Source organism: Typopeltis vanoorti, chromosome 6, assembly GCF_054136105.1.
Source record: "Typopeltis vanoorti isolate ZY-2024b chromosome 6, IOZ_Tvanoo_1.0, whole genome shotgun sequence".
Classification (NCBI taxonomy): Eukaryota; Metazoa; Arthropoda; class Arachnida; order Uropygi; family Thelyphonidae; genus Typopeltis; species Typopeltis vanoorti.
The window spans coordinates 106,885,299-106,911,517 of NC_143554.1; the positions used below are offsets into that span (position 1 = coordinate 106,885,299).

General features: G+C 35.0%; 1 protein-coding gene across 3 annotated transcripts in view; it reads right to left on the bottom strand.

The window, feature by feature from the left end:
* LOC150105778 (H(+)/Cl(-) exchange transporter 4-like) overlaps positions 1–26,219 on the bottom strand; it is a 425,804-nt gene that overhangs the window by 124,314 nt on the left and 275,271 nt on the right. For all 3 annotated transcript variants that reach the window (XM_090394346.1, XM_090394347.1, XM_090394345.1), the window contains 2 exons: positions 23,330–23,454; positions 1,044–1,188 (listed from right to left, as the gene is read on the bottom strand). In XM_090394346.1, the coding sequence (XP_090250472.1) occupies positions 1,044–1,188; positions 23,330–23,454 (270 nt within the window). The remainder of the gene's footprint in view (positions 1–1,043; positions 1,189–23,329; positions 23,455–26,219) is intronic.

Consider the following 26,219-nt stretch of genomic DNA (forward strand, 5'->3'; position numbering starts at 1 on the left):
GTTTAAAGGTGTATGGCATCAGCAAACTGATATGGACTAAGCTTTGGGCTCTCTCTCAAGCCACTTTCACACAAAGCAGTAATCTCTGTGTGAAAGTCCTCCATGCCATCAGTACACCATTGCAGGGTGTACTGATGGCATGGAGGACTTACCAGAGAATGATTTCTTGAATCCTAAGATGTGGAATTGGATAGTACAGGATGCTGTTGGGGACCTAGGCTTCTTCTGGTCTTACATATGAGACTACAGGTAGCACTGTTTTCAGTGCAAAGTTATGAAAATAAAATTTCAATAAATGAGGCAGTAGTCTCACACCAGATGATGAAATTCAGCTACCACCTAAAGACAATCACATGCATTCATGAAGGGATTCAAACCAGCAGCCTATATGTTAGAGAACAGATATGCTAATCACTTGACAAACAAGGGCTGGCTGACCAGGATCTTAAGAGCCCATATACTATTTAGGCGTGTGTGTGTGTGTGTGTGAAATGTATGTTTCTCTGAAATATAGTGCTGTTCTAATATTTATTTTCACATAGTGTACATTGAAAATAACATTTCTTTCAGCTCAATGAATATAACATGCTTTCATGTTATTTCTGAGTCATATCAACTCTCAATCCCATATTAAGACAAAATAATTTTATTGGGTTCAAACCAGCATTCTTGGAGCATGAAAATTTTGATTTATACATAGTTGTATAACTATGTACTCTGTGCTCCAAAGAGCATGATTTTAACCAGAAAAACATTAACAGACTCAATAAATTCAGTTTAATTTAGTTTATCTTAGTGAAATGCATTAGCTCTTGGAAAATGTTTTTATAGTGTAATATACACAACAACCCATACTGAAGATTATGTGAGTACCATATATCATAAATGCTAATATGATGTTTTGTGTTAATAGACTCAAAAACAACATAAATGATAGCAATCATTTAAGCTTTCTGTGCATCTGAATACAATGTTCCAAATATTGAAAAGCTTTAACTAATCATCGATTCAAATTATTATGGATGTTCAAAATAAACACTCACTTTGATACCAAAAGTAAATATTGTTATTACAAGTTTAAATATCAAAGCTAATGCAAGCAAACCAAGAGATTCATAAACACCAGGACCAGCCTCTGCTATTTCAATTGGACTATTTACAGTAGTAAAACTGCGATTGTAGTCTTCACTGTAAGCAAATTAAGAATAATTTACATAAAGAAGCATTCAAGTACAAAATTATATAGATTTATAATAAAAATGTTTTATTTAATATGCAGTTAATTTAAAATTTAAAGATTATCATGGAATGCCTCATGTATAAAAATCTGCAATATTATGAAAATTATGTACAAACTCAAAATTGAAAGGACACTATATTAAACATTACTATACTATTCCTAATCCTCACATTAAAAATTATCTATTAAACAGCCTCATCCTCCCAAAAGCTTTATTTCTGGAAGTTGATTACACTACCAAACCAACATATTTCTAGCCATTAACAGATTTACAATATTAATACTTTATCATAGTACATGATACCATTTTGAAAAGAATAAAAATTTATTAAAAATAAATACACTACACTTTGGCCCATTCATAAAAGTATAGTAATACCATTCATAAGTACAGTAGTACAGTTATGTTGATCTGCTCATACGACGCTTTTCAATTATGACCAACGTCCATTTATGTGACACTGAATTCGCTATACGATAGTCTTAGTGACATGACATTCCTGTGGATCAACTAATATGCAGTTTTCATGAACTGTCTTGTCTGTTTACAACATAGTTGCTTGCTACATCTCTCTCTCTCTCTCTATATATATATATTGGAATTTAGCTTTGAATTATAAACTGTTTACAACTTTTATTTTATTGTTGTTAATAATAGAGGATAAAATTTGATGTAAAAGTGCTGTCTTCCAGTGAAAAGAATACAGTGTAAACTTATTACATTAAAATGACTGAGTGACAATGTCCATCGAACACTAAGATTGGAAGCAGGCTACACTTACCTCAACTTCACACTACTGTTGCTACAATTATTATAAACAAAGATAAAATTCTTAGTAACTAGCTACTAGTGTAGCTATAGCTACACTAGTAAAGCACCACATTAGGGTATGAATTCAAACTTTGTATGTCAAAAGTAGACTGGGTTCGAGGAATTCAAGGAGCTGGGTTTTGAAGCTACATTGATTGGTCAGTGAATGTAGCTGTAATGTAAAATTGGTGATTTTTGTCTGTTTTATTCTGTTTTTCCCTTAGAAAATTAATGTTTTATAACATATTTTTTTTAAAGATATTTAAAACCCATTCATCTAGTTTATAACCCATTCATCAACAGCATGTTTTATGATAGTCATCATACCAAATAACATCCTGCTTTTTATAAACGTTACTGACCTGATTTTTGTTACTACTGACTTACCTGATTCTGTGCTTTGTTGTTTTTTTTTTTTTTTTGCTGCTTTTTTTGCCTATGTTCATTTCAACGCATCTCGGCTTTCTGTAATTCGCGCATCGTCTCTCTGATAATTTGCTTTAACCTTGCAGTTTTGGAGATTAATTCATTTACAGAATTCAATGTCGTCAATAAGTATAGTTTAAAATGGCATCAGAAATGCACAAGAAACGTAATGCTAAGAAAAGCAGCAAAGTCAAGAACGACAAGGCTTGCGGTGCTAAGGAGATTATTGAAGACATTGAGGGGGGGATGCTGAAAATTAATTAACCTCCAAAACTGCAAAGTTAGAGCAAATTATCAGAGAGAAGATGCAAGAATTACAGAAAGTGTGCCTGATTGGAATGGACTGCCATTGGATGTTATTTGTGCAAGTTGTGAGAATGAAATCAAGAACAAGCATGTGGTAAGTGGCCTCCCTCAATGAGTCCCTGGAAGTCTCTCTTAATAATAATAATAATAATAATACAGCGTTATCCATAACTGTGTCAGTGTTATTGCCGAAATGTATAAGACAACCTTCAAATCCCAGGCAAAATTAAGAAATTTACTTAGCTCCTCCAAAGCTCTTCCATAACTTCCCATCCAGGAGTTTACAAAATTCAATGTACCTGTAACTTACCTTACATAGGGGGGAAACAAGATGCACCATCCCAATCAGAAAAGATGAACACAAACGAACACATTAAATACCTCCATTATGGTAAAAGAGGCCTATCAGACCACGCACACTCCAAACATGCCACAGAATTGAATGGAAAGGCAATAAGTCCCTACACTTCACTCCACTCCACCAAAACTTGGTTTGAAAGAAAATTCAAAGAAACTTGTAAAATGCTGAAACATCATCCAAATCTGAACATTGTTGTGTGTTGTGTCTCCATAAATTCACTATGAATGGAAACTGGTTTGGCATGTTTCCTTACAACAGTCTATTCAGAATAAGTTTTGTTTTGTTTACAAAAGAAGAAATTGCATAAACCTATTGTTTTAAAATAAATGCTTTATTTACATCATTTATGCACATATACATGAAATGTTATTAAACATTGCATCTAGAAGTGTTAAAAAAAAAGTAGTAACAATAGTAAATAATAATATTTGGTTAACCGATCAAGTGTTGATCAATATTTTATTAATTAACTGGACCAACTAGTTTCGCCACACTTATCTGTTGGCTTCTTCAGGGCACTTACATATAGGTTTAAACACTCTCACAATTATGCGTAACTGCAAAACTGACAAGAATAAAAACTGACTAGAATAATTACAAATGAAATAGTATCGAACGTGAGTGAAACACGTATCGCGTGCACAAGATCAGCTAGCTGTTGCTGAGGAACCTTCTGTAGTTTGTATTAAAGTTCATTTCTTCCGTTTTTAAGGCTCTGATTAGGGTTTTCCATATCTCTGGCAGTATTAGGCCTTGATTTCTGTTAAGGTTCACAGTAGAACGGGCGACTGTGGCTGCTTCTTTGAACATTCTTGAATGGTAATCTTCCTCTAAGTAGGGGGAACAGCTTTTGTCCCACTCGATGACATGGTTAGTTGTGGAGAAATGAGACGATAGCCCAGAAATGTCCTGTCTGTTGTTTTTGACATAGCCAATGTGCTCCTTTTGCCTGATTTCGAGGCTTTTCGAAGTCTGTCCGATGTAATTAGAGCCACATGAGCATGGAATATTATAGATTCCAGCATATTTGTAGAAAGGATGGTTGTCTTTTGGAGATCTTAGTAGTTTACGAATAGTATCTATAGGTTGAAATGCTACTCTTATTTTGTGTTGTTTGAGGAGATTGGCGAGCTTGTTGGAGATGCCACTTACATACGGAATTGCAATCGTTTTTATATATTGAATCTCTTCTTATTCTCTTTGTGGTGGTTCAGAGAAAAGGATTTTATTGACTAGTCTTCTTGGATAGTCTTCTTAGCCGTTCAAGTACAGATTGTTGGAAATAAATTTTAACTCGTCTTGAAGGGTCTTGTTGTCCATTGAGATGCAAATAGCTCTTTTCTTTAACATGTGTATAATGCTGAGTTTATGTGATATGTGGTGAGAGGAGTTAAAATGTAGGTAGCGACCTGTATTGGTCGGTTTTCTGTAGACCGATAGATTTAAACTGCCATCAGTTTGTTTTTTGATTAAGATGTCTAAAAACGGAAGTTGTTTTTCTCTTTCAAGTTCCAGAGTGAATTTAATAGAATGATGGAAAGCGTTGATCTTTTTGAGAAAATCATATATGTCATCTTTGTTGTTGTTCCATATGAAGATATCGTCCACGTATCTAAACCAAATTTTAGGTCTAGGAAAAATTTGTGATAGGATTTTGTTTTCTAAGTCTTGCATAAAGAGGTCAGCACATGAAGGTGAGAGTGGGCTTCCCATTGCCAAGCCTGTTAACTGTTGATAAATTTTATTTTTCCAAGAAAAATAATTGGAGTTTAGGCAGTGAGCAAACAATACGGTTATATCTTGTGGGAATAAGGTACATAAGATGTCAATGACCTCTACTACGGGAACGTTTGTAAAGAGAGAGGTGACATCTAAGCTGGCTAGAAGATCATTATCCGATATCTTGATGTTTTTTTAGCTTTTCTACGAAATGTCCAGAGTTTTTGATGTAACTCTCTGAGTTGTGGATTACCATTCAAGAATGTTCAAAGAAGCAGCCACAGTCGCCCGTTCTACTGTGAACCTTAACAGAAATCAAGGCCTAATACTGCCAGAGATATGGAAAACCCTAATCAGAGCCTTAAAAACGGAAGAAATGAACTTTAATACAAACTACAGAAGGTTCCTCAGCAACAGCTAGCTGATCTTGTACACGTGATACGTGTTTCACTCACGTTCGATACTATTTCATTTGTAATTATTCTAGTCAGTTTTGCAGTTATGCATAATTGTGAGAGTGTTTAAACCTATATGTAAGTGCCCTGAAGAAGCCAACAGATAAGTGTGGCGAAACTAGTTGGTCCAGTTAATTAATAAAATATTGATCAACACTTGATCGGTTAACCAAATATTATTATTTACTAATTTTTGATCAAGAAAACAACCTTCATTATGAAGTAGTAACAATGGTTCACAGTAGTCTGGAACCTAATGTGTAATATGGTCCGGATGTGCCTGTATATGCATATTTTTCAAGAATATGCACAACAGCACAAGCTTAACCACATGATGGTAAACTGATCAGAATTCTATACATTTATTAACCATGGAGCAAGCATGTCTCCCAGTAGAGAAGGAAAAACAATTTAAAAGCTACATTCAACTACACAAAGACAACTTAATGATCTGATAAAAGATAAATAACAGTTAACTTAGTTAACCCATAGTTTATTTGTATGAACACAAGTATAACTAAAGTACAACTGATAGCAAGCAGAATGCCTTGTTTAAACTATATCAGGTATCTGAAAAATAGTAAGCCTACTCATCATTCATTATCTGAAACACCAAGCTTAGGCATGGTTTCCTTTTCAAAATAACATCCTTCACATTGATCCATCAAATTCTTAAATAAGTGCAACAGGCAATTCTTATTCCTATGTCAGTGTTCTCCACATCATTCCCATAATGCCTGTGCTGTCCTCACAATTTTAGCAAAATGTTCCCAAAATTTTAATACCTTATCCACCAAACATCCCAGATCCCTTATCTCCTCCACATCCTCTAAGATATCCCTACCAATCTTATCTGCCACCTGTGCTTTCTAAACTTTAAAACCTCATACTTTGCTATGTTGAACTGGCATTCCCCCATTCATTTGCCTATTCAGAAAGTCAGTTCAAGTCTGCTTGCAAGGCTCAACATCAATTCTTCTCCTCATAATTCTTCCAAATTTTGATCTTAATCTGTAAACAATATATATATATATATAATCATTCAAGCCTTTCCCAATATTTACATACAAATTAAACAGAGATGATCCAAAAACAGATGCTTGGGGCACACACCACTAGTGACGTTCCTCTTCTGGGATAATGCTCCCCAACACACAACTTGTAGATACCTATCGGACAGCCAATCTACTATGTAACCCCATCCTATTCTAGTTTAATCACCTGCTAGTCACATGGTGATCTATCAAATGCTTTAGCAAAATCTAAATATACTACCATGTATATTTAGATTACATCTCCTATGTCCAATGCTCGTCACCTCATTATAGTATGGAAGTAGATTACTAAAATAAATACGCTCTTCCTTTGGCAAACCATGCTGTCCATCAATGAGAATGTTGTTGTCGTCAACCCGAATATGAATCCTGATCTTCACTAGCCTCTCTAACATTTTTACCATAACTCCATTCAAGCAGATTAGCCTGCAATTCAAAACTTTAGTCTTATCATCTCCCCTTTATAAAGCAAAACAATTTTGCCCTCTTTCCACTCCTTTGGAACTTGGGCAAATCAGACTCATGTTAAAGAAGTTAAACCTGTTGTTAACTTTCTGGAACATTTCCTCAAGATATGCAATGATATACCATCAAGTTCTACGGCCTTATTCACATCAAGTTTATTAAATACCTCCTGCTTACTTACCAACAGTGGCTCCTTCTCACCACTCTCGAGTTCTTTCAAGAGGATAAAATATCTTTATGAACTGCTCATCTAACATCTGTACTATATCCTCCTCAGTGGTTACTGTTCTACCATGCTCTCCAACCAATATCATTCTTTGTTCTATTGTTGGCATTGTGTTGAAAAAACTCTAGGATTTCTTTTGTTTCCCCCCCCCACACACACACACACAACCTGCTGATACCTATCAGACAACCAATCATACTGCACTTTTGCTACCCTTACCCATGCAAGTTACCTCCCTTTCATACTCATTCTACTCCTCTTGCAAATAACTATTACGGCATTTGCTGATACCTATTAGACAACCAATCTACCAATCATACTACACTTACCCATGCAAGTTACCTCCCTTGCATGCTCTTTCTACTCCTCTTGCAATTAATTATTACCACATTTCTTTATGTTGTCCCATAATGCCACCTTCTTCCAAATTGCACGTTTTATCTCTTCATTGATTCAATTCATACCCACCTTATTTGACCCCTTAAATTTGGAATGTATCCATACATTGCCTTTGCCAGACAGTTCCTGAACAGGTCCCAAGCAACACTGATCTCTTTTCCCTCCAATTCTTCATTCCATGATATAGCTGAAAGTTGCTTCCTGAGCCTGTCATAATCACCAGCTTTATAGTTCCACGTATATCCCTTTCTCACAGAAGACCTAATACTGATGGCTATCACCCAAGTAATCATCCATAGTCACTTTTACCAGCTGGAGGGAGATTTAGAAAGCAAATCAAACAGGAATACAAGGTACATAAAACAATTGGTTCACCAACTAAAAAACAGTTGCCATGCACTAGAAATTATATTAACACCTCATTTATAATAACATTCTCTGATGCAATAATCAAATCCAAGACCTTAATTACCATGTATCCACTGTACATACTAAGTAAGGTAGCTGTCCCTCAAAACTTAAGAAATTAATTCTCTCTGCCACCAGATGTTGTCTCCTCATTTCCAATCTATATTATCATAATTCAAGTCACCCATAATGATTGCCTTTTTCTAATTAGTTAGACCAATTTGCTTATACATTTCCTTCTCACTACCCTCCACATGTTGCCTACAGCAACATCCAACTAGATATTTCCTATTCTTTGATAAATTATGGAGACAACTACCATATTAAGAATAATTACTTTAATTTCCAGACATTTCAACCTTCATATGAAGACAAAAAAAAATTACATGATAACCATGTAATCATACAAAGTACAAATATTTCATACTGAAATTAACAGTATATCATCAGTGTGTAGAAACAACAAGCAAATTAAATCACAGGAATACAAGGTACATAAAACAATTGGTTCACCAACTGAAAAACAGTTTCTGTGTGCTAGAAATTACTACTAATAAATACAGTACCTCAACTTACGAACTTAATTCGTTCCTGATTGAGGTTCGTATCTCGAAACCCAATTTTCCATTATATCTTATGGGAAATCAATTAATTCGTTTCCAGATTCAAAAGGTTTTTTTTTAAAATTCAAAAAATAAAAACTATTCTCAACTAAATGAAGAAAATGCAAAGAAATGTAGGAGGAGTGAGGAGCATTTTTACACTATAAATATACATTTTGTATACCATTACATATTAATTTTTATTTATGAAATCTTTGGTTTTACATGATTAGTATGAAAATCATCTTCCATTAAATTGTAAAAAAAATCCATTTTCTTATGGCTGGTTTTGTGGTTCAGGAGTTTGATTTATTGCCATCAGTTGCTTCTTTTTGTCTCTTAGGTGAGGGAGGTGTTTACAAAAACCTATCAAACGTTGACTGAATCTGTCATTTCCTTAACACCCTTCTAAAGTGATTAATGACATTGTCATTGAAGATATTGGTGGCTCTAGAAACAACACTTTGATTTGGATGCCACCTGTTAACCAATTCTTGCAATTCGCCCCAGTGCTGCAAGATTTTTTTAAAGCCACTTGTTGGAATTGCTCCTTTTTGTTGTTGTCTTCTTCGTCCTCTGAAGACATTTGCTTTTCCTTCTCCTCATCCCCCTTTTTTTCCTGCTCTCTTCTTAACTCCTGTAGATCTTCAGTGGTCAGCTCAATGTTGTACTCCTCTACATCTGCTTCATCAACGTCATCATTTGGACAAGTTATACTGCTTGCACAGATCACTTTGTCTGACTCCATTCTCATATTTTCCCACAATCTCTTTCTTAATTTCTATTGTGATTTCTTCTTCTTTATTAGTTTTCTTTGGCCCCATGTTGAAAATAATATGCTGATCGGTGAAATGACACTTATCTGGTAGATTATTCAGAAAATAAACATGAAGCATAATAAATACAAACCTAAAAAAATCTTCATGAAGTGTATTGTTTGTTTACACAAATACTGAAATAGATACACAAAAAAGCAAATATGTGTGACGTTCATCGTATTTAAGATAAATACGACGTAGTAACAACAATTGTTACACTAGAGATGGTTCAGCACGTGCTCAGCTAAACATGCATAAAAAAGTTTAAAAAAATATAATGTAAAACAGGCTTTAGTTCATTTGAAAAGAAAAGCATCATGGTTCGTATCTCAAGTCTAGATCTAGAGGTCAAAATGGGATACGAAAAAATTTCATATCTCGAAAAAGTTCGAATGTCGAGCGGTTCATAAGTCGAGGCACCACTGTAATATTACAATTATTTTTGATGTTTACATAAAATGAGAATCTCCCAAACTTTTGAAACACACACACACACACACACACACACACACACACACACACACACATTCCAATTCAGGTTAGGCTGATGTAAAAGGACTTCATAACCTTCTTTCAACAAGTATTCACGTTTAAAATTGCCTCTATGGAGAAAACAAGCTTCATCGATAGGACACTATGTTTAGTGTCAATACTATGCTGTTCCGGACCAGACTTTTGAGGTATCACATATTCAATGTACTACTGATGTTCATTAATCATTTTTTCTACAGAATAGACTGTCCACCAAAGTATGTCAAATTACATTCACAACAGATCTGATAAATACCAGCTAAAGATAGAGGCAACAATCTGTCTTTTGTTGATGGTAATAAATGAGAAATTTTGTTGACAGGAAAATATGTTGGATTAAGTTGATACTTCTTCAAAATTCTACCAGTAGCTTCAGAGATACCAGAAATATAAGGGATCAGAACCCCGTAGTCTGATGAAGAATCCTTAGGTGATGGAATATAGGAGACTATTATCTATTGGATTTGACTAGGGTTGTAACCATTTAATTCCATTAAAATTTTGATAGTGAGAACTTTTAAGCTTGAGGGTTAGGAGTACGCATTATGTGTTCTATTAATCGATAACACCAATTTTTTGATAGGTGTGATGAAAGACTTTTGATAAATGTATCTGCCAGTAAAGGTACGTTTCCAATAAACAATGGATGACAAAGTACCAGAGACTGTGCGAGTAAGAAGGATCCAAGAATGGTAAACTACTAGTGTTTTCTTTTTCCATGGTGAATTAAATGCGTAGGTAAAGGCTATTCATCTGATGACGGAAAGTGGTAAGTTCATTTTCAGAATGAGGCCAAACAGCAAAAAAATCATTTGATGTAATGAAACCAAAAAGAAGGCTGGAGATGAATGGATGAGAACAAAGTGTTTCCAGATGGTTTAAAAAATAGTTTGCCAAAGGTGAAGAAAGAGGACTACCCAAGGCAGTGCTTCAAGTTATTTATAGATCTTGTTTTTCCAGTTAAAATATCCTGAACATAAAACAAATTCAAAAATCTTCACAAGATCAGGAGGGAAGTGATCATATGACAAACTAATAGTGTCAGATGATGGAATGACTGTTGTATTTGAATATCCTTCATTTTTTTCAAGAAAATGTGTAGAATTCTTGATGAATGATCTGGCCCATTGTCTAACATGTGCAGTTGATGAATATGAAAGAAACTTTGCAATTCTATATGTGGGAGAGTTAATACAATTCACAGTGGGTCTTACTGGACAACTTACTGGTAGATACATTCATCAAAAGATCCAACTAGGTCGTGCAGCCTACAACAGAGAGTACACAAAAATGCATGCAGGTAACTTATTTTGTCTGTACATGAATGCAGTGAGTATCAGATAAAGGGGTAGAGTTTGTTGCCTTGGCCAACATGTTGGGACCTCAGATTGTAGGCATTAGTAAAACCTGGCCATCAGAGATAGACATACTAACTGGTAGCAAGCATAAAGGGTACAGTATTTTTTTAGAAATGATAGGATATGAAAGAAGAGGCTGCTGTGCTGCTAATGATATTAATCTGAGTCCAGTTAGGGTAGAAAGCTATGACTACAATACCAGTAACAATTTTCCATTCAGCAGTAAGTTTGAAGCTATCTGGTATGGAGTCAAACAAAATCAAATATATAGCAAGGTGTTGTTACAGACCTAGAGGATCAGTTGCTAGTGACAATGAAATGCATTACCAAATTAACATGATAGGTATGAAACAGGATGAGTAATCATCATGGAAAACTTTAATTATCCAAACATTGATTGGGTAACAGTGAAATCTCATGAGAAGAATGAAAATGAATTTATTGATTTATTGAGCTATTGCAAGACAACTTCCTTAAGCAGCATGTAACAGAAGGAACTCAAAGTCAAACACTGTTAGGTTTGATTATAGAGTCAGAAGAAGTTTTAGTTAAAGTGACTGTTCTGCTTCTGGTTGGTGACACTGTTCACACTGTACTGACTTTGGATGTGGCTAAGTTTGTAGATGCTCCATTCAGAAAAGGTTACAAGCTAAACTACAAAGCAGGAAATTATGACCCAACTGAGAGATATACTAGGTTTAGTCCCATGGTATTGTTTCATGTCCCATGCTAGATGGGAAGGATATCAGCAATGCACAGAAAGCATTTTAAAAAAATACTTAAATGATGCAATATTGAAATTTGTCACTAGATTTCAAAGAATAAATAAGACAAGAATAAAATGGATGTGTAATCTTATTAAGCAAGAGATTCATAAGAAAAAAAATCATGTGGAATATGTGTACATAAGGATGATGTCCGGTGTAAAAATTATAGGCTACCTCTTCACTGGATGAAGAAACTCAGGTTTCTGTTGCACAAACTGAATAAGAATTGATTGCAATAGGGGCCAATGGGATATTAACATGGACGCTGAAAGAGTTTTCAGCTGAAGTGGTTATTTCTTTGACCATGCTATATAATTTGAGTCTCAGAATAGGGAAGATTCCACAGGAGCAGGGAAAATGTATGGTAATCCCACTGCACAAAGGTGGTACAAAGACTGATGTATACAACTACTATCAACCTATCAATATGTCTGGAGTGGTAGTAAAGATTTTGGAAAAGTTGGTTAGGAGCTTATATACAGCAATGTTTTGACAGAGAATCTATATTTTGCCATGAACAGCATGGGTATACTAGGGGAAGACATATTCCCATATTGTGGTATGGGAATATGTCTGCAAGACGCGAGGTGGCCAGTGGTTTGCCACAGGGATCAATCCTTAGTGCACTGTTATTCAATCTTTACATTAATGACAGGAAAGGATTTGACAGGTGATACAATGTTTGCTGATTATCAACGATTACAGTGTAATCAGGAATGTGGCTGATATGTAGTACTTGCAGAATGATTTGAAAAAGGCTTGGAATTGTGGGCATGTGAAACAGCTACAATGTTAGCAAATGTAAAGTCATGTACTTTGGTGTAATTAGATATCCAATGTCATATTATATTGGTGGCATTATGCTACACATAGTGGCCAATGAATTGGAAAACTTTAAACAGAGATGTAAACATCACTTAGGCAGAGCATATGCAAAATGCTTGGCCATGTGCATCACGTGTTCTACGTAACTATTTAAGAATGTAGCTGGTTAGTAATCATAAATAGTGCTGATCACAATGGAAAAAACAAATGATCTTTCAGAGTTTGATAAAAGCAGAGCTTACTGGTTTCTTAAAAGGTGAGGTATCCCTAATGCTTAATCAGTGGAAAAATAACCTACATTGCTTGTCTAAGAGGCATAACTAGGGTTCTAAGACAGCCTGTAAAGAATAACATTGCTGTCAACTCAGAAGGCATGGACAAACAGAACTTCCTGTGTGCAGCAATTGACCAAATCATTTAATGAAGGCTGTTTCTGACTCATATCCCACTGAACTATGCACAGGAAATTGAAGATTGGTATTGAAAATTGCATGCTTATACAGAAACCACTGATTCTGTATCCAGCACATTGTTGAATCTATGACAAACTGCACATGTGCTGTAATTCGGGTTAAAGGAGGTCAAACACAGTATTAAATAAATCATGAAACTATGGAAACAACTACCGCATTAGAGTAAAACTTTAGTTGAATATCTAATGACCTTAATGTGAAAATTGATGTTTCGACATTCACATTAAGGTCATCATCTGGAGTATACACATATATACAAAGAAACAAGTTGCACTACAATCTACATAGTATGCTAAAGTTACTGATCAACTGTTAAAACTATTGGCCTGACCTCTGGTGAAAAGAAAAAAAAAAACTTCCTACATCAAAGCTAGAGTTCTGTTATTATTATTATCTATTAGGTTACAAAATTAATTAAGCTGGAGAGCAACAAGTTCACACAAAAAAATAACTTATATAAGTATACATATAAATTACAACAAACCAGTATGGATGGTGGCCAATAAAACCTGAAAAATTGCTTAGAGTCCTAAAGTCAGGGTTTGCTGGAAAACTAAGTGGGCTGAACGTGTGCCTTACAAATTCTTGCGATTTTTATGCCACCATTATTGTTAAGATTAGGGTAGTTAATCAAAAGTTCACAGGCTTCTTTAAATTTCTGTTCATACCAGGTTTTTGTATGATGTAAAGAACAAATACTTTTCCAATTAATTTCGTGTAGGGTGTTAAGAGCATGATCTGAGGCCTTCTTGACCAAAATTGTTAAATGTAATGTGTCATTTATGTTCTTTTTTATGGGTAGAGACTGTACATCCAGTATCCCCAATATAATGTAAGTTACAGGTGCAACAGATGCAATAAACTCCAGGGTGTGTACCAATGGGGGGGAAGAATCCTTAGAGGAGTTGAATATGTTTTTTTAATTTTAAAAGTGGTGTTAAGATTATAATGGTGTAGAATTTATTATTATTATTATTACATAACACCTCTTGGGAGTTCAAAGACTCATTGAGGGAGGACACCTATTCTACAACTCTGTCTCCACCACTCCACCAACTGCAACTACCTTCCATCTTCGCAACTGCTCATCTACACCAGTGCCATCTACCACCACCACCTCTAGTATTTTTGGAGACAATCACAAACATCTATGCCAATGGCGGGATTCGAATCTACAGCCTTTTGGGCTGTAGAGCAAATACGCTAACCACTGGGCCAATCAGGCAAGCTGATAACCCTTTAATGTATGGGATAGCTATGGTTTTACTGTAATCTATATTATTTTTTGATGAAGTTTTATGAAGAACTTTATTACTAGTATTTTTGTTATAGCTATTATTTATAAATGTATTGCTAATAATTTGTAATTCTTATTTAAAAGCTTATTCATTAGAGCAAATTGTTATAGGCTTTGTTTTTGAGGGTGTTAATGTCTTCAAGTTTTTACGAAGAGTTGTGATATGAGTTAGCATTGTATATATTGGCTGGTATGTGTAGGCTTGTGGTAAACAGTGAAGAATAGACTGCCTGAGGGAAGATGTGTGATGTATCCAGGAAAGGAAGTGAGTTCCAATTTTCAATTTCAATAGTAAAACGTATGCACTCATGTTGTTTGTACAGGTTTGTACAATTTACAATATAACACATTCCTTTACAAACGTGTTGTTTGTAAAGGAATGTGTTTAACATTTGTGCGGCTGTGTGGCCAGATAACGAAAACATCATCAACATATCTAAGCCATACTGTAGATTTTAAAGTAAAGGAATCTAGAGCACGTTGCTCAAAAGCTTCCATATAAAAGTTTGCAATTTGGGGGAGGATAGTGGTGAGCTCATGGCCATATCTCCTTTTTGTAGGTAAAAATTATCTTGCCAAATGAAGTAACTGGAACACAGTACATAGACAAAGAGAGCCGTATTGTCGGGCAGAAATTTGTTCTGTAGAAGAAGAATTGTGTCACTGATTGGATTGTGAAAAGGGCAGAAACATCAAAAGTGACTAATAAATCATCTTCGACAAGTGTTATGTTTTTAATTTTGTTTATGAAGTGTTGTGTGTTCTTTATATAGGAAGGGGGGGGGGGGGAATGCCCTACCAACTCCTTGAGTGTTGATGCTAATTTCTTGGGTAGATGATAATTAGGGCTGTCTATTCCCTCAACTATCGGCAGATATGAAACGTTATGTTTGTGTACCTTGAGAACACCATATATTCTGGGAGAACAGTCATAATGAGGTAATAGGTATTACTTTTTTTAACAGTATCTGATGGCCAAGAAGTGACAGATTTAAGTAATTTCACAGTTTTTTTCTACTTTATCCTGTTAGTCGATTATAGTTCACAAGTTGATAGGTGCTGTTATTGGAGACTAGTTGATTCATCTGATGAATGTAAGTTGATCTCTCAAAAAAGACCATGGCATTACCTTTGTCCTATTTTGTTATAATTATATCTTGATCTTGATTAGATTTTACTGAGTTGATTGCTGCTTGTTCTGTTTTTGTAAGATTGTTACATATGGTTTTTTTTTTTTTTTTTCAAAACATTCATGGTTTCTAAAAGAATTTTATCAGCTATATTATTTGGAAGAGACTTTATGCCTCTTTCTATTCTCGTGGAAAGGCTTAGACGTGGGTTATGCATTTTTTACTAAATAATTTAAGGAAATTACAACGTAAACTAGGATATACATTAAAATAAATTTTATCATCATCATCTTGATGATAACTAGGATACACATTAAAATAAATTTTAATATACTTCAATATTTCGGCAACATCACGTTGCCATTTTCAAGGAACTTAAGGACAAGACACGTGCGCACAGGCACAACAAACAGTAAGTGAGGAAAAAGCAGGAAGCTATTATTTCTCCAAAATCCTGATGGTGCCCCCCCCCCCTAGCGGACAATGTTGGTATTCTTGGGCGATTGAGCTGAAGGTCTTCTGATGTAGGTTTCCTAAATTTTAGGCAGTCTCATGCAGCCAAATTTGTTGAGGTTTAAATTGCTTCTTAGGGCTGAAGCTGATTCCATGAAAGGTCTTTCATATTTGTATTTACTATGGTGTACTATCGTGGCTTTCTTCCACCGTATTCTATGGCAGGTATCCAGCACATGGTCAGCAAGACCAGAGTGGCTGTATTGGTGAAACCGGATGTGGTCCTTGTGTTCTGAAATTCTGATATTTGCTGTCCTGCCTGTTTGGCCAAAGTAGGACAGCTTACAGCTGCAAGGGACCTGGTATACGCCAGGTAGGTCTGGGGGGGGTGTCTTTAGTAGAGCAGATAAGGGATGCCAATTTTTTATATGGTCTGTAACAAGAAGTTAAGTCATGCTTTTTAGGATTTTTGTAATTTTTTCCGAGGTGCCTCGGATATAGGGTATGGTGATGGATTTAGAGTAATCCTTGTTGTGTGTGTGTGGGGGGGATTGTGGTTTACTGGTTTCAATGTTTTTTTTTGAATTTTTTTTTGGGGGGGGGAGGCTGAGAAAGTGTTGAGAATGTGGTTTAGTTCTGTGGTTAGGGCATTGTCATTTGAACAGATAAGTTTAGCCCTATTGTGTAGTGTCTTAATGACTCCATATTGTTGCGAGGAGGGGTGGTGGGATTGTTGGTGAATGTATCTGCGAATTGCCTCTTTCTATGTTATACACTCGGGTCTCTTTTTATGCGGTTTTGAAGTTATGTGGTACATAACTTCAAAACTTATGTACCATTGTACATAATGAACAGTGTGTTGCAGCACATTCTGGCGTAACGTGAGTAACGCGTAAGCAGTGAGTGTTCGTGAAGTTTAATTTTGCATGTGAGTAAGTGTTTGTCTTTTCATTATCGTAAGTCCAAATTTTGTTAATTTTTATTTTAAAGATTTAATTTGGACCAATGGAGAAAAAAATTACCAAAGAAAAACAATTTCTTTGGAAATGAAAATTGCAATTTTAGAACGCTTAGCAAAAGGAGGGGAATCTACGGTGATTGGTAAACATTTTAATTTAGGTGACTCTACTATAAGAGCAATTAAAAAGAATGAAGTTGCAATAAGAAAATCTGTCATTTCTGGCACAAAACTAAGTTCCAAATTATCATCGTACTCAAGAGATGCTTTATTAGAAAAAACGGAACGAGTGCTCGTAATTTGGATTGAGGAATTAACTCAAAGAAGGATTCCTATAAGTGGTTATTTAATTAAACAAAAAGCTCTTCAGTTTTATGAACAGATGAAGCAATTGGAACCACCTACTTCTGCTTCCCAGGCTGATAAAGAATTTTTGGTTAGCAAAGGATTGCTAACTGAGTTTTTCAAAAGGAATTCACTTCACAACGTGAAGATTACAGGCGAGGTTTCAGCAGAAGATGAGGAAGTAGCCAAAAATTTTCAATAGAAGTTAGCCAAAATTATTGCTGATAGTGGATATTGTCCTGATCAAGTGTTTAACGCTGACGAACCAGGATTATTTTAGAAGAAAATGCCTAGTCGAACTTACATCGCAAAGTCTGATAAAAAAGCAAGCAAACATCGAGTAACTTTGTTACTTTGTAGCAACATCAGGGGATTGAATGTTGAACCCCCCTCCTAGTAAATCAATCTCTAAGACCATGTGCTCTAAAAGGCAAAGATCTAAAACAGCTACTGGTATGTTGGATGGCTAATACAAAGGCCTGGGTAACAACTGCTGTATTTACTGAATGATTGAATAATTTCTTTGTATCAGCAGTGGAAACATATATGAAGCAAAACGCTCACGATTTTAAAATTTTATTAATTGTTGACAATGCACCAAGTCATCCGTATTTAGAACATCCAAATGTGCAAGTAGTGTTTTTCCATACAATACAACAAGCATTATTCAGCCATTAGATCAAGGCATAATTGCTACTTTTTAAAAAATATTATGTTAAGCACACTTTTCAATTTATACTGAATAAACTAGAAAATGAATCATTAACAGTAACTGACATTTGGAAAAAAAATTTCTATTTTGGACTGCTTAAATCATGTTGCATCTGCTATTGCTGAAATAAGACCGCAAACTTTAAATGCCTGGCCTGGATGTGTTGCAAACAGTGCAACCATTCAAACTTCTACATTATCAGCTGAAATCATTACTTTGGCACATGAAATTGGTTGAGAAGGTTTTGATACTTTAGCCAGAATGATGTAGATGAATTGCTTGTGGATAATGCCTTAAGTGACGATGATATTATTGGATATCGATTAACTTTAGATATCGTCGAAGAGCCAGAAAAACCTGTCCCCTTAGTGTAAATATAATTCGAGAAGGTCTTGAACTGTGCAATAAATTGGAAATTCATTTTCTTGTTAATGACAAATTCTGAACGAGCCTTTAAATTCCAACATGAGCTGAAGACCTGTATTTCTGGATATAGCGAGCTGTATAAAAAATTAGTAAAATCATCATCACAAAGTTTAATCACTGATTACATTGTCAGAAGAAAAAAAAATCAGCACAGAATAAGGGTGAAGCTAATTCTGTTTGTGAAGAACCATTAGCTTTACCATAGAGATCTGATGTGCTGACTATCTATTCTGCTGATGAAAGTGATTTCGCACCAGTTCGCAAATGTTGCTGAATATTGTCTAATAGCGACAATAATTCTGATGAAAAAATGGAAAAAAAAAAATGTTACTTTTCAATAAATTAAATGAATAAAGCTTTAAAACAAATTTAGGCATTCTTATTTTCCTGAATTTTTATAAATTTTTTATGCAATTTTAGGTTTATTTTAATTCATTGCTTCAGTTTTATGCTGTTTTAGAAAATTATGGAACGTATCCCTAATTTTTCAATGCAAGTCAGGTCTTTTTTGTGCGATTTTTTATATGTGGTTTTCTGTTGAACGTATCTACCGCATAAAAAGAGACCCAACTGTATATTGCTAATTTTTATATGGAAGCTTTTGAGCAATGTGCTCTAGATTCCTTTACTTTAAAACCTACATTCTTGTAGAAAGGGCTTATACATTGGCAACACATCACCATTAAATTATTTAAAGAATTCACAACATGTACTGGAATATTAATTAAAAGAAACTTTAATAAATACTTCCTATATTTTGGCAACGTCACATTGCCATCTTCATGGGAACATACAAATATGACACGTGCATGCAGGCACTACAAAAAACAAATGAGGCAGAAAATAAGAAACTATTGTTGTTCCTAAAGTAATGGTGCCCCCTAGTGGGCTATATTGGGTTGCCTTGGCCGTTGGGCTGATGTTCTCATGATTTAAAGCTGAGGCAGATTCTATGAATAATCTTTCATACTTAAACTTGCTGCGGTGTATTACTTTGGCTTTCTTCCAATGTATTCTGTGGGGGTATCCAGAGCATGGTCTGCAAGAACATGCAGACCATGCTCTGGATACCCCCACAGAATATGTTGGACCATGCTCTGGATACCTGCCACAGAATACGTTGGAAGAAAGCCAAAACCATAAGTATGAAAGATTATTCATAGAATCTGCCTCAGCTCTAAAAACATTCCAAACCTCAACAAATTTGGGTGCATGAGACTGTCCCAAATTTGGGAGACTTACATCATGAGAAAATCAACCCAACTGCCAAGACAACCCATAGCCCGCTAGGGGGCACCATTAGGACTTTAAGAACAACAATAGTTTCTTATCTTCTGCCTATTTTGATTTTTGTAGTGCCTGCGTGCATGTGTCATATTTGTATGTTCCATGAAGACGGCAATGTGATGTTGCCGAAATATAGGAAGTATTTATTAGAGTTTCTTTTAATTAATATTCCAGTATACGTTGTGAATTCCTTAAATAATTTAATAGTCATTTAAAGCCTACACTGTGGCTAAGATATGCTGATGATGCTTTCATTATCTGGCCACACAGCCGCCAAACTTTCAACACACTCCTTAGCCACCTGAATAAACAACATGAGTGCATACAATTTACTAATGAAATTGAAAATCAGAACTCGCTTCCTTTCCTAGATACATATCTTCCTGAGTGAAGACGTGTGACCAGTGACCTATTCTTCACTGTTTATCACAGACGTGTGACCTATTCTTCACTGTTTACCACAAGCTTACACATACCAGCCAATATATACATGCTAACTCATCACCACTCTTTGCAAAAACTTGAAGTCATTAATACCCTCAAAAACAATTTGTTTTTGAGGGTATTTATAAACATTTGCTCTAATGAACAAGCTCTTAAACAAGAATTATGACTTTAAATTTTTCAGGAAATGACAATGTATACTAAAATATTAATTAAAATACTTTAATCAATACCTTCCAATATTTCGGCAATGTTACATTACCATCTTCTGGGCACATAAAACAATGATATGTGCATGCAGCTAGCAACAAGCAAATGAGGCTGAAGAAGACAATTGACATTGGTCCTAGAGCTTAATTTAGCCCACTAGGGGGCACCTTCAGGACTCCAGGACCAAGGGTAGTTGTCTTCTTCAGCCTCATTTGCTCATTGTTAGGGGGCTTGTTTGCACATATCATTGTTCCCAGCAATGTTACATTGCCATGTTCCCAGAAGATGGCAATGTAACATTGCTGAAATATTGGAAAGTATTGATTAAAGTATTTTAATTAACATTTCAGTATACATTGTCATTTCCTGAAAAATTTAAAGTCATGTGTAACCAACGTATAAGTTTATATATAACAATACACAAGAATTACAAATTATTAGCAATACATTTATAAATAATGGATATAGAACAAATACTATTAATGAAGTTCTTCATAAAACTTCATCAAAAAATAATATAGATTACAGTAAAACCATAGCTATCCCATACATTAAAGGGTTATCAGAAAAAATTAATAGAATTCTACACCATTATAATCTTAGTACCACTTTTAAACTACCTTTAAAATTAAAAAAGATATTCAACTCCTCTAAGGATCCCCCCCCCCCCCCCCATTGGCACACCATGGAGTTTATTGTATCTGTAACTTACCTTATATTGGGGATACTGGACGTACAGTCCCTACCCATAAAAAAAAGAACATAAACGACTCATTACATTTAACAATTTTGGTGAAGTAGGCCCCTCAGATCATGCTCTTAACACCCCACACCAAATTAATTGGAAAAGTATTTGTTCTTTACATCATACAAAAACCTGGTATGAACAGAAATTTAAAGAAGCCTGTGAACTTTTGATTAACTACCCTAATCTTAACAATAATGGTGGCATAAAAATCGCAAGAATTTGTAAGGTACACATTCAGCCCATTTAGTTTTTCAGCAAACCCTGACTTTAGGACGCTGAGCAATTTTTCAGGTTTTACTGGCCACCATCCATATACTGGTTTGTTGTAATTTATATGTATACTTATATAAGTTATTTTTTTGTGTAAACTTGTTGCTCTCCAGTTTAATTTAATTTTGTAACCTAATAGCTAATAATAATAATAACAGAACTCTAAGCTTTGATGTAGGAAGTTTTTTTTTTTTTTTTTTTTTCCCACCAGAGGTTAGGCCAATAGTTTTAATGGTTGATCAGTAACTTTAGCATACCATGTAGATTGTAGTGCAGCTTGTTTCTTTGTATATATGTGTATACTCCAGACGATGACCTTAATGTGAATGTGGAAACGTCGAGTGTTTATTTTGGTCTATATTAAACTGAAGTTTTACTGTAATGTGGTAGTTGTTTCCATAATTTTCATGATTTATTCTGATCACCGTGTATTCATGAAGAAAAGTATTATATAAAAGTTTCTAATTTAGTGGCCAGTATGTGTAGAAGAAACTGATGAGATTAAGGATCTTGGAGTTTTAATAGATAGGAAGTTGAAGGGACCATACAGCAAAGAGTGCAAATACAACTCAGAGGATAATTGCAATGCTAAAACAAATCTTAGCGTATAAGGAAGTCATTCTGTCTCTTTATTTGGCCTTGATACTACCTGACTTGGACTACTGTGTGCAAGTCTGGCCTCCGGGTTTCCATGGTGATGACGATACAGTTAAGAGAGTGCAAAGGAGAGTGTTAAAGATAATATCTGGTTTGTGGAATACAAATTATGAAGACCAATTGAGAATTCATAATTCTGTCAGTCTTCCTAATTTGTATTTCACAGATAAATTTGAAACTGCAGACACTAGCAAACAGGAGAAAGAGGGGTAATAAATGATTGAGACTTAAACTTCTGAAAAGGGTCATCATAGATGGGACTTTTTGTTTTATGGTGGAGGGGAGAGAATGAAAGCGAAAGTTAAGAATGAATACAGTGAAGAAGGGGATGAGAGCTAGATTTTTCTCTCATAGAATGATATGAGAGATTTTTCTCTTATACCATCCTGACAGCTGTGAGGATAGGTAGCCTCCTTTGATGAGTCATTCATCAAAGGAGGTATCTCTTAATAATAATAATTTTCATCAGATTGATTTTGGTTCAATTACTCATGAGGTTACTTTTTCCATGTCTGTTCTACTCCAACAATCACAAACACTAAATATTATGGAAATGTAGTATGAATACAAATACATAGCACATCCATGTTCAATAGCAAGGAAGGTGCATGCTACATGGCATGAGTGACATACATGCAGCAAGTTGACAAGAAAAATTTTTATAATTCAAAGTGTTCTTCATGGTCTTTTCAGGATAATTTTCATAAATCCGAATTTACATAAGTTGGGGACTACATGTATATTATAACTGAATCATGATACACATTATTTTCACAAGGTCAGTTAAACTCAAGCAACATTAGGTATGATATATGAATTTTACCCAGTACAAAAACTCCTACTGGGTAAAATTTTATGTTTATGACACCCAGAAGGGAAACACATCATTCAACACCTCTGATAGACAGACTTTTTTTAAGCATTAGTTCCTATTCAGTTTAACTATTCAAATCTAATTCCTGAACAGGGATAATCAGTAAGTTATTATGTGATTAGTTTGATAGCAGTTGAAGAGGAAAATTATATGAAAAACATATAGTGAAAACATAATATAATGAACAGCATTTAAAAGGGGTTAAGAGAAATTTCTTAAAATAAAATAGAATAAAAATAATTGCTTATTAAAAACTATAATAAAACAACATACCACAACGGAGAAACATCAGCAACTCCACACTGACTAAAGAGTAACTTAATCAGATCACTTGTATTCATTCTTGTAAATATATTGTGATAATTAATAATAGCAGTAATTAATGTGATACCAAGAACCTAAAAATAAAAATTAATACAGCATTGATTTTATTTATAAAAACAAAATAATTAATAATAGCAATAAATACAGTGACAATAAGCATCGGAAATAAAATTAATACAATATTGAATTTATTTAACAAAATCATGGTTTGCAAACAATTTTTTCAGGAAACCTTGATTATTCTAAAATCCTAAAAGAAATACTTAGAAACATGTTTAATTAAACATGTTTGCAAAAAAAAAAAAAGTGCAATTAAATGCATATTGCTACTTTTGTTTTTGTGAAGTGCATTAAAAAGATGGCTACCAAATTTGAGTGTTTATTAAAGGTCAGTTCACCTGGGTTTTGGGAGGATGAGGACATGGTGGAGAGGATCCAGAGGCAAGTGATCAAGATGGTGAGTGATCAGTGGAATGCCCTCTATGAGGATAGACTGATGATTTGTGTTGAAAAAGTTGGATGATGGGAAAAAAAAAATGATAGAAACATTTAAATTGCTTAAAGGATTTTACAGGAATGATGTGGGGGAAATGTTTCAGCATTTGGCTAGAATGAGCAGAACAAGGGGTCATCACTGGAAGTTGACTAAGAGTGTGGTTAACAAAGGCACGAGAACTAGATTTTTTATTTGGAGAGTGGTAGTGAATGAATGGAAAGGTTTGCCTGAGACGCTTGTAAGTGTTTTGTCTGTTAAAGGTTTCAAGAAGGGGTACAATAGTACTGGGTTGATAGTTCCCACGATGAGTCTTAGGACTCCATTGAGGTGCTCATGTAATAATAATAATAATAAATAATGTATAATGTCGAAGCCTGTGTAGCTCAGTGGATGTGGCGTTTGCACATCATGGTACTTGATCGCACAAAGGAAGACTTGCTTTCAAATCTAATCAGCGACTAGAGGAAATTTTCCTAAGCCTTTTTTTTGACCAGTTCCCGAGCTAGTCGAGCTCTGCACAGGCAAGCGGTTTTTTCCTCCCAGAAACTCAGGTTTTTCATCCCGTAAATTCAAGAAAATCGACAGTAGAACCCACATAATTTCAGACATTAAAATACATTGTGTTAGGGACCACAAGATGGCGGCACTTGTTGATCCGTCTTTCTTCACTGCGTGCCGCTTAATTAGTGATAGCCTTGGGTCACTATCTCTGATTGGCTGCCAGTGGAGATTGAACTGCACACCCAGTCTCCAAAAAGTTAGATAGGGCTAAACGGCCTTGCCTACTCCCTATATGGGAATAAAAAGGCATTAGCTGATTTTTTTTTCTTTTTTTTTTATAAATAATGTATCCAACTAGTCTCTTCATTTCATCAGATATCTCTAATTCTATCATTTGTTTCGAGAAGAAGACGAAACTTTCCATTTTGATTTTCTTCAAATGTTGAAATTGAATGTCTTCAATATCTCATTTTATTTACTATTCACTTTTTTTTTTTGTAGTTTCTTTTTTCATTCAAAGGATTCACCTTGCTAAGAATGCTTTCCAGAATTCTCTATTAATTTATTCTGACTGTTAAGTTTTCAAAAGGGATGCTTAAGAGTCGAAGCTGTATAACTGAGAGGAGACCTCCACATAGCCTTTAAAGGAATGCGGAGAACCGACCAGGGCTTCTGACCTAATGTCCAATCCTCACCTTCTCATGGTGCACCCTGATGGGTATCTACTTTGATACTGAATGAACGAGGATGGGCTGGCAATTTCGGATTTAGCCGACCAAATTGTATTCTCATTGGTTAAACCAAAATAAAAAATGATGGTACAACATGACAAAATTTCATGCCGGCTGGGCGTCACCCGGTTAAACAAGGCCCCCATTGTTTTCGCCAGGGAACCAGGGCGAACAACGAAAAGTCAGCTACTGGAACAAATCTGAAAACAAACCCCAACTCAACATCACCACAGATCGGTACTATCAATGTAAGAAGCCTGAATGGCAAAGAAATGGAGCTAGCTGAGGAATTAGATAAGTACCAGATCGACATAATAGAGGTGACTGAAACAAAAAAGACCAAAACTGGTGAGATCTTTCTGAGCAATAAATACAAAATGTTATATTCAGGCAATGACAATCAAGGAAAAGAAGGAGTAGCAATAGTATTCAACACAAAATACGAGGCTAATCTTCTTGAATGGCAGGCAGTCTCAAGTAGAGTAATGTGGGCAAATATGAGAATGGGGAACTGGACAATGAGACTTATTTGTGCCTATGGTCCCTCAGAAGGTTCTACTAAGGTAGAAGTGGAGGAATTTTTTGACGCTTTAGAAAAAGCAACTGACACAATGAAAAAGGAAAAGTTAGTCCTTGTTGGGGATCTAAATAGCAGAGTAGGAAATGATTGTGAGACATACAAAAATATATTGGGAAAATTTGGAGAAAAGAGCAAAGCTAATAATAATGGCAAATATCTGTTGGATTTCTGCTCAGGACATGGACTGGTTATTACTAACACCATGTTCCAACATAAAAATGTGCACAAATTCACATGGAGAGAAGAGGCTAGGAATAAGAAAAGTCTCATTGAATATGTTATTGTTGATAGTGATGTTTTCTCCCTGGTGCAGGACACCAGAATGTACAGAGGATTTGAAATTGGAAGTGATCACTATTTAGTCTTGAGCAGGATAAAATTGAATTTCATATTGAAAAGAATAACATGTAAGAAAGTTTTAAAGCGAATAAAAGTTGAGCAGCTCTCAGATGTGAACTGTAGACTAAAATACAGAAAGATTATTGAAAAGAAAATGAATGACTTTGAGAACAGGAATCAAACCTTGGAGAT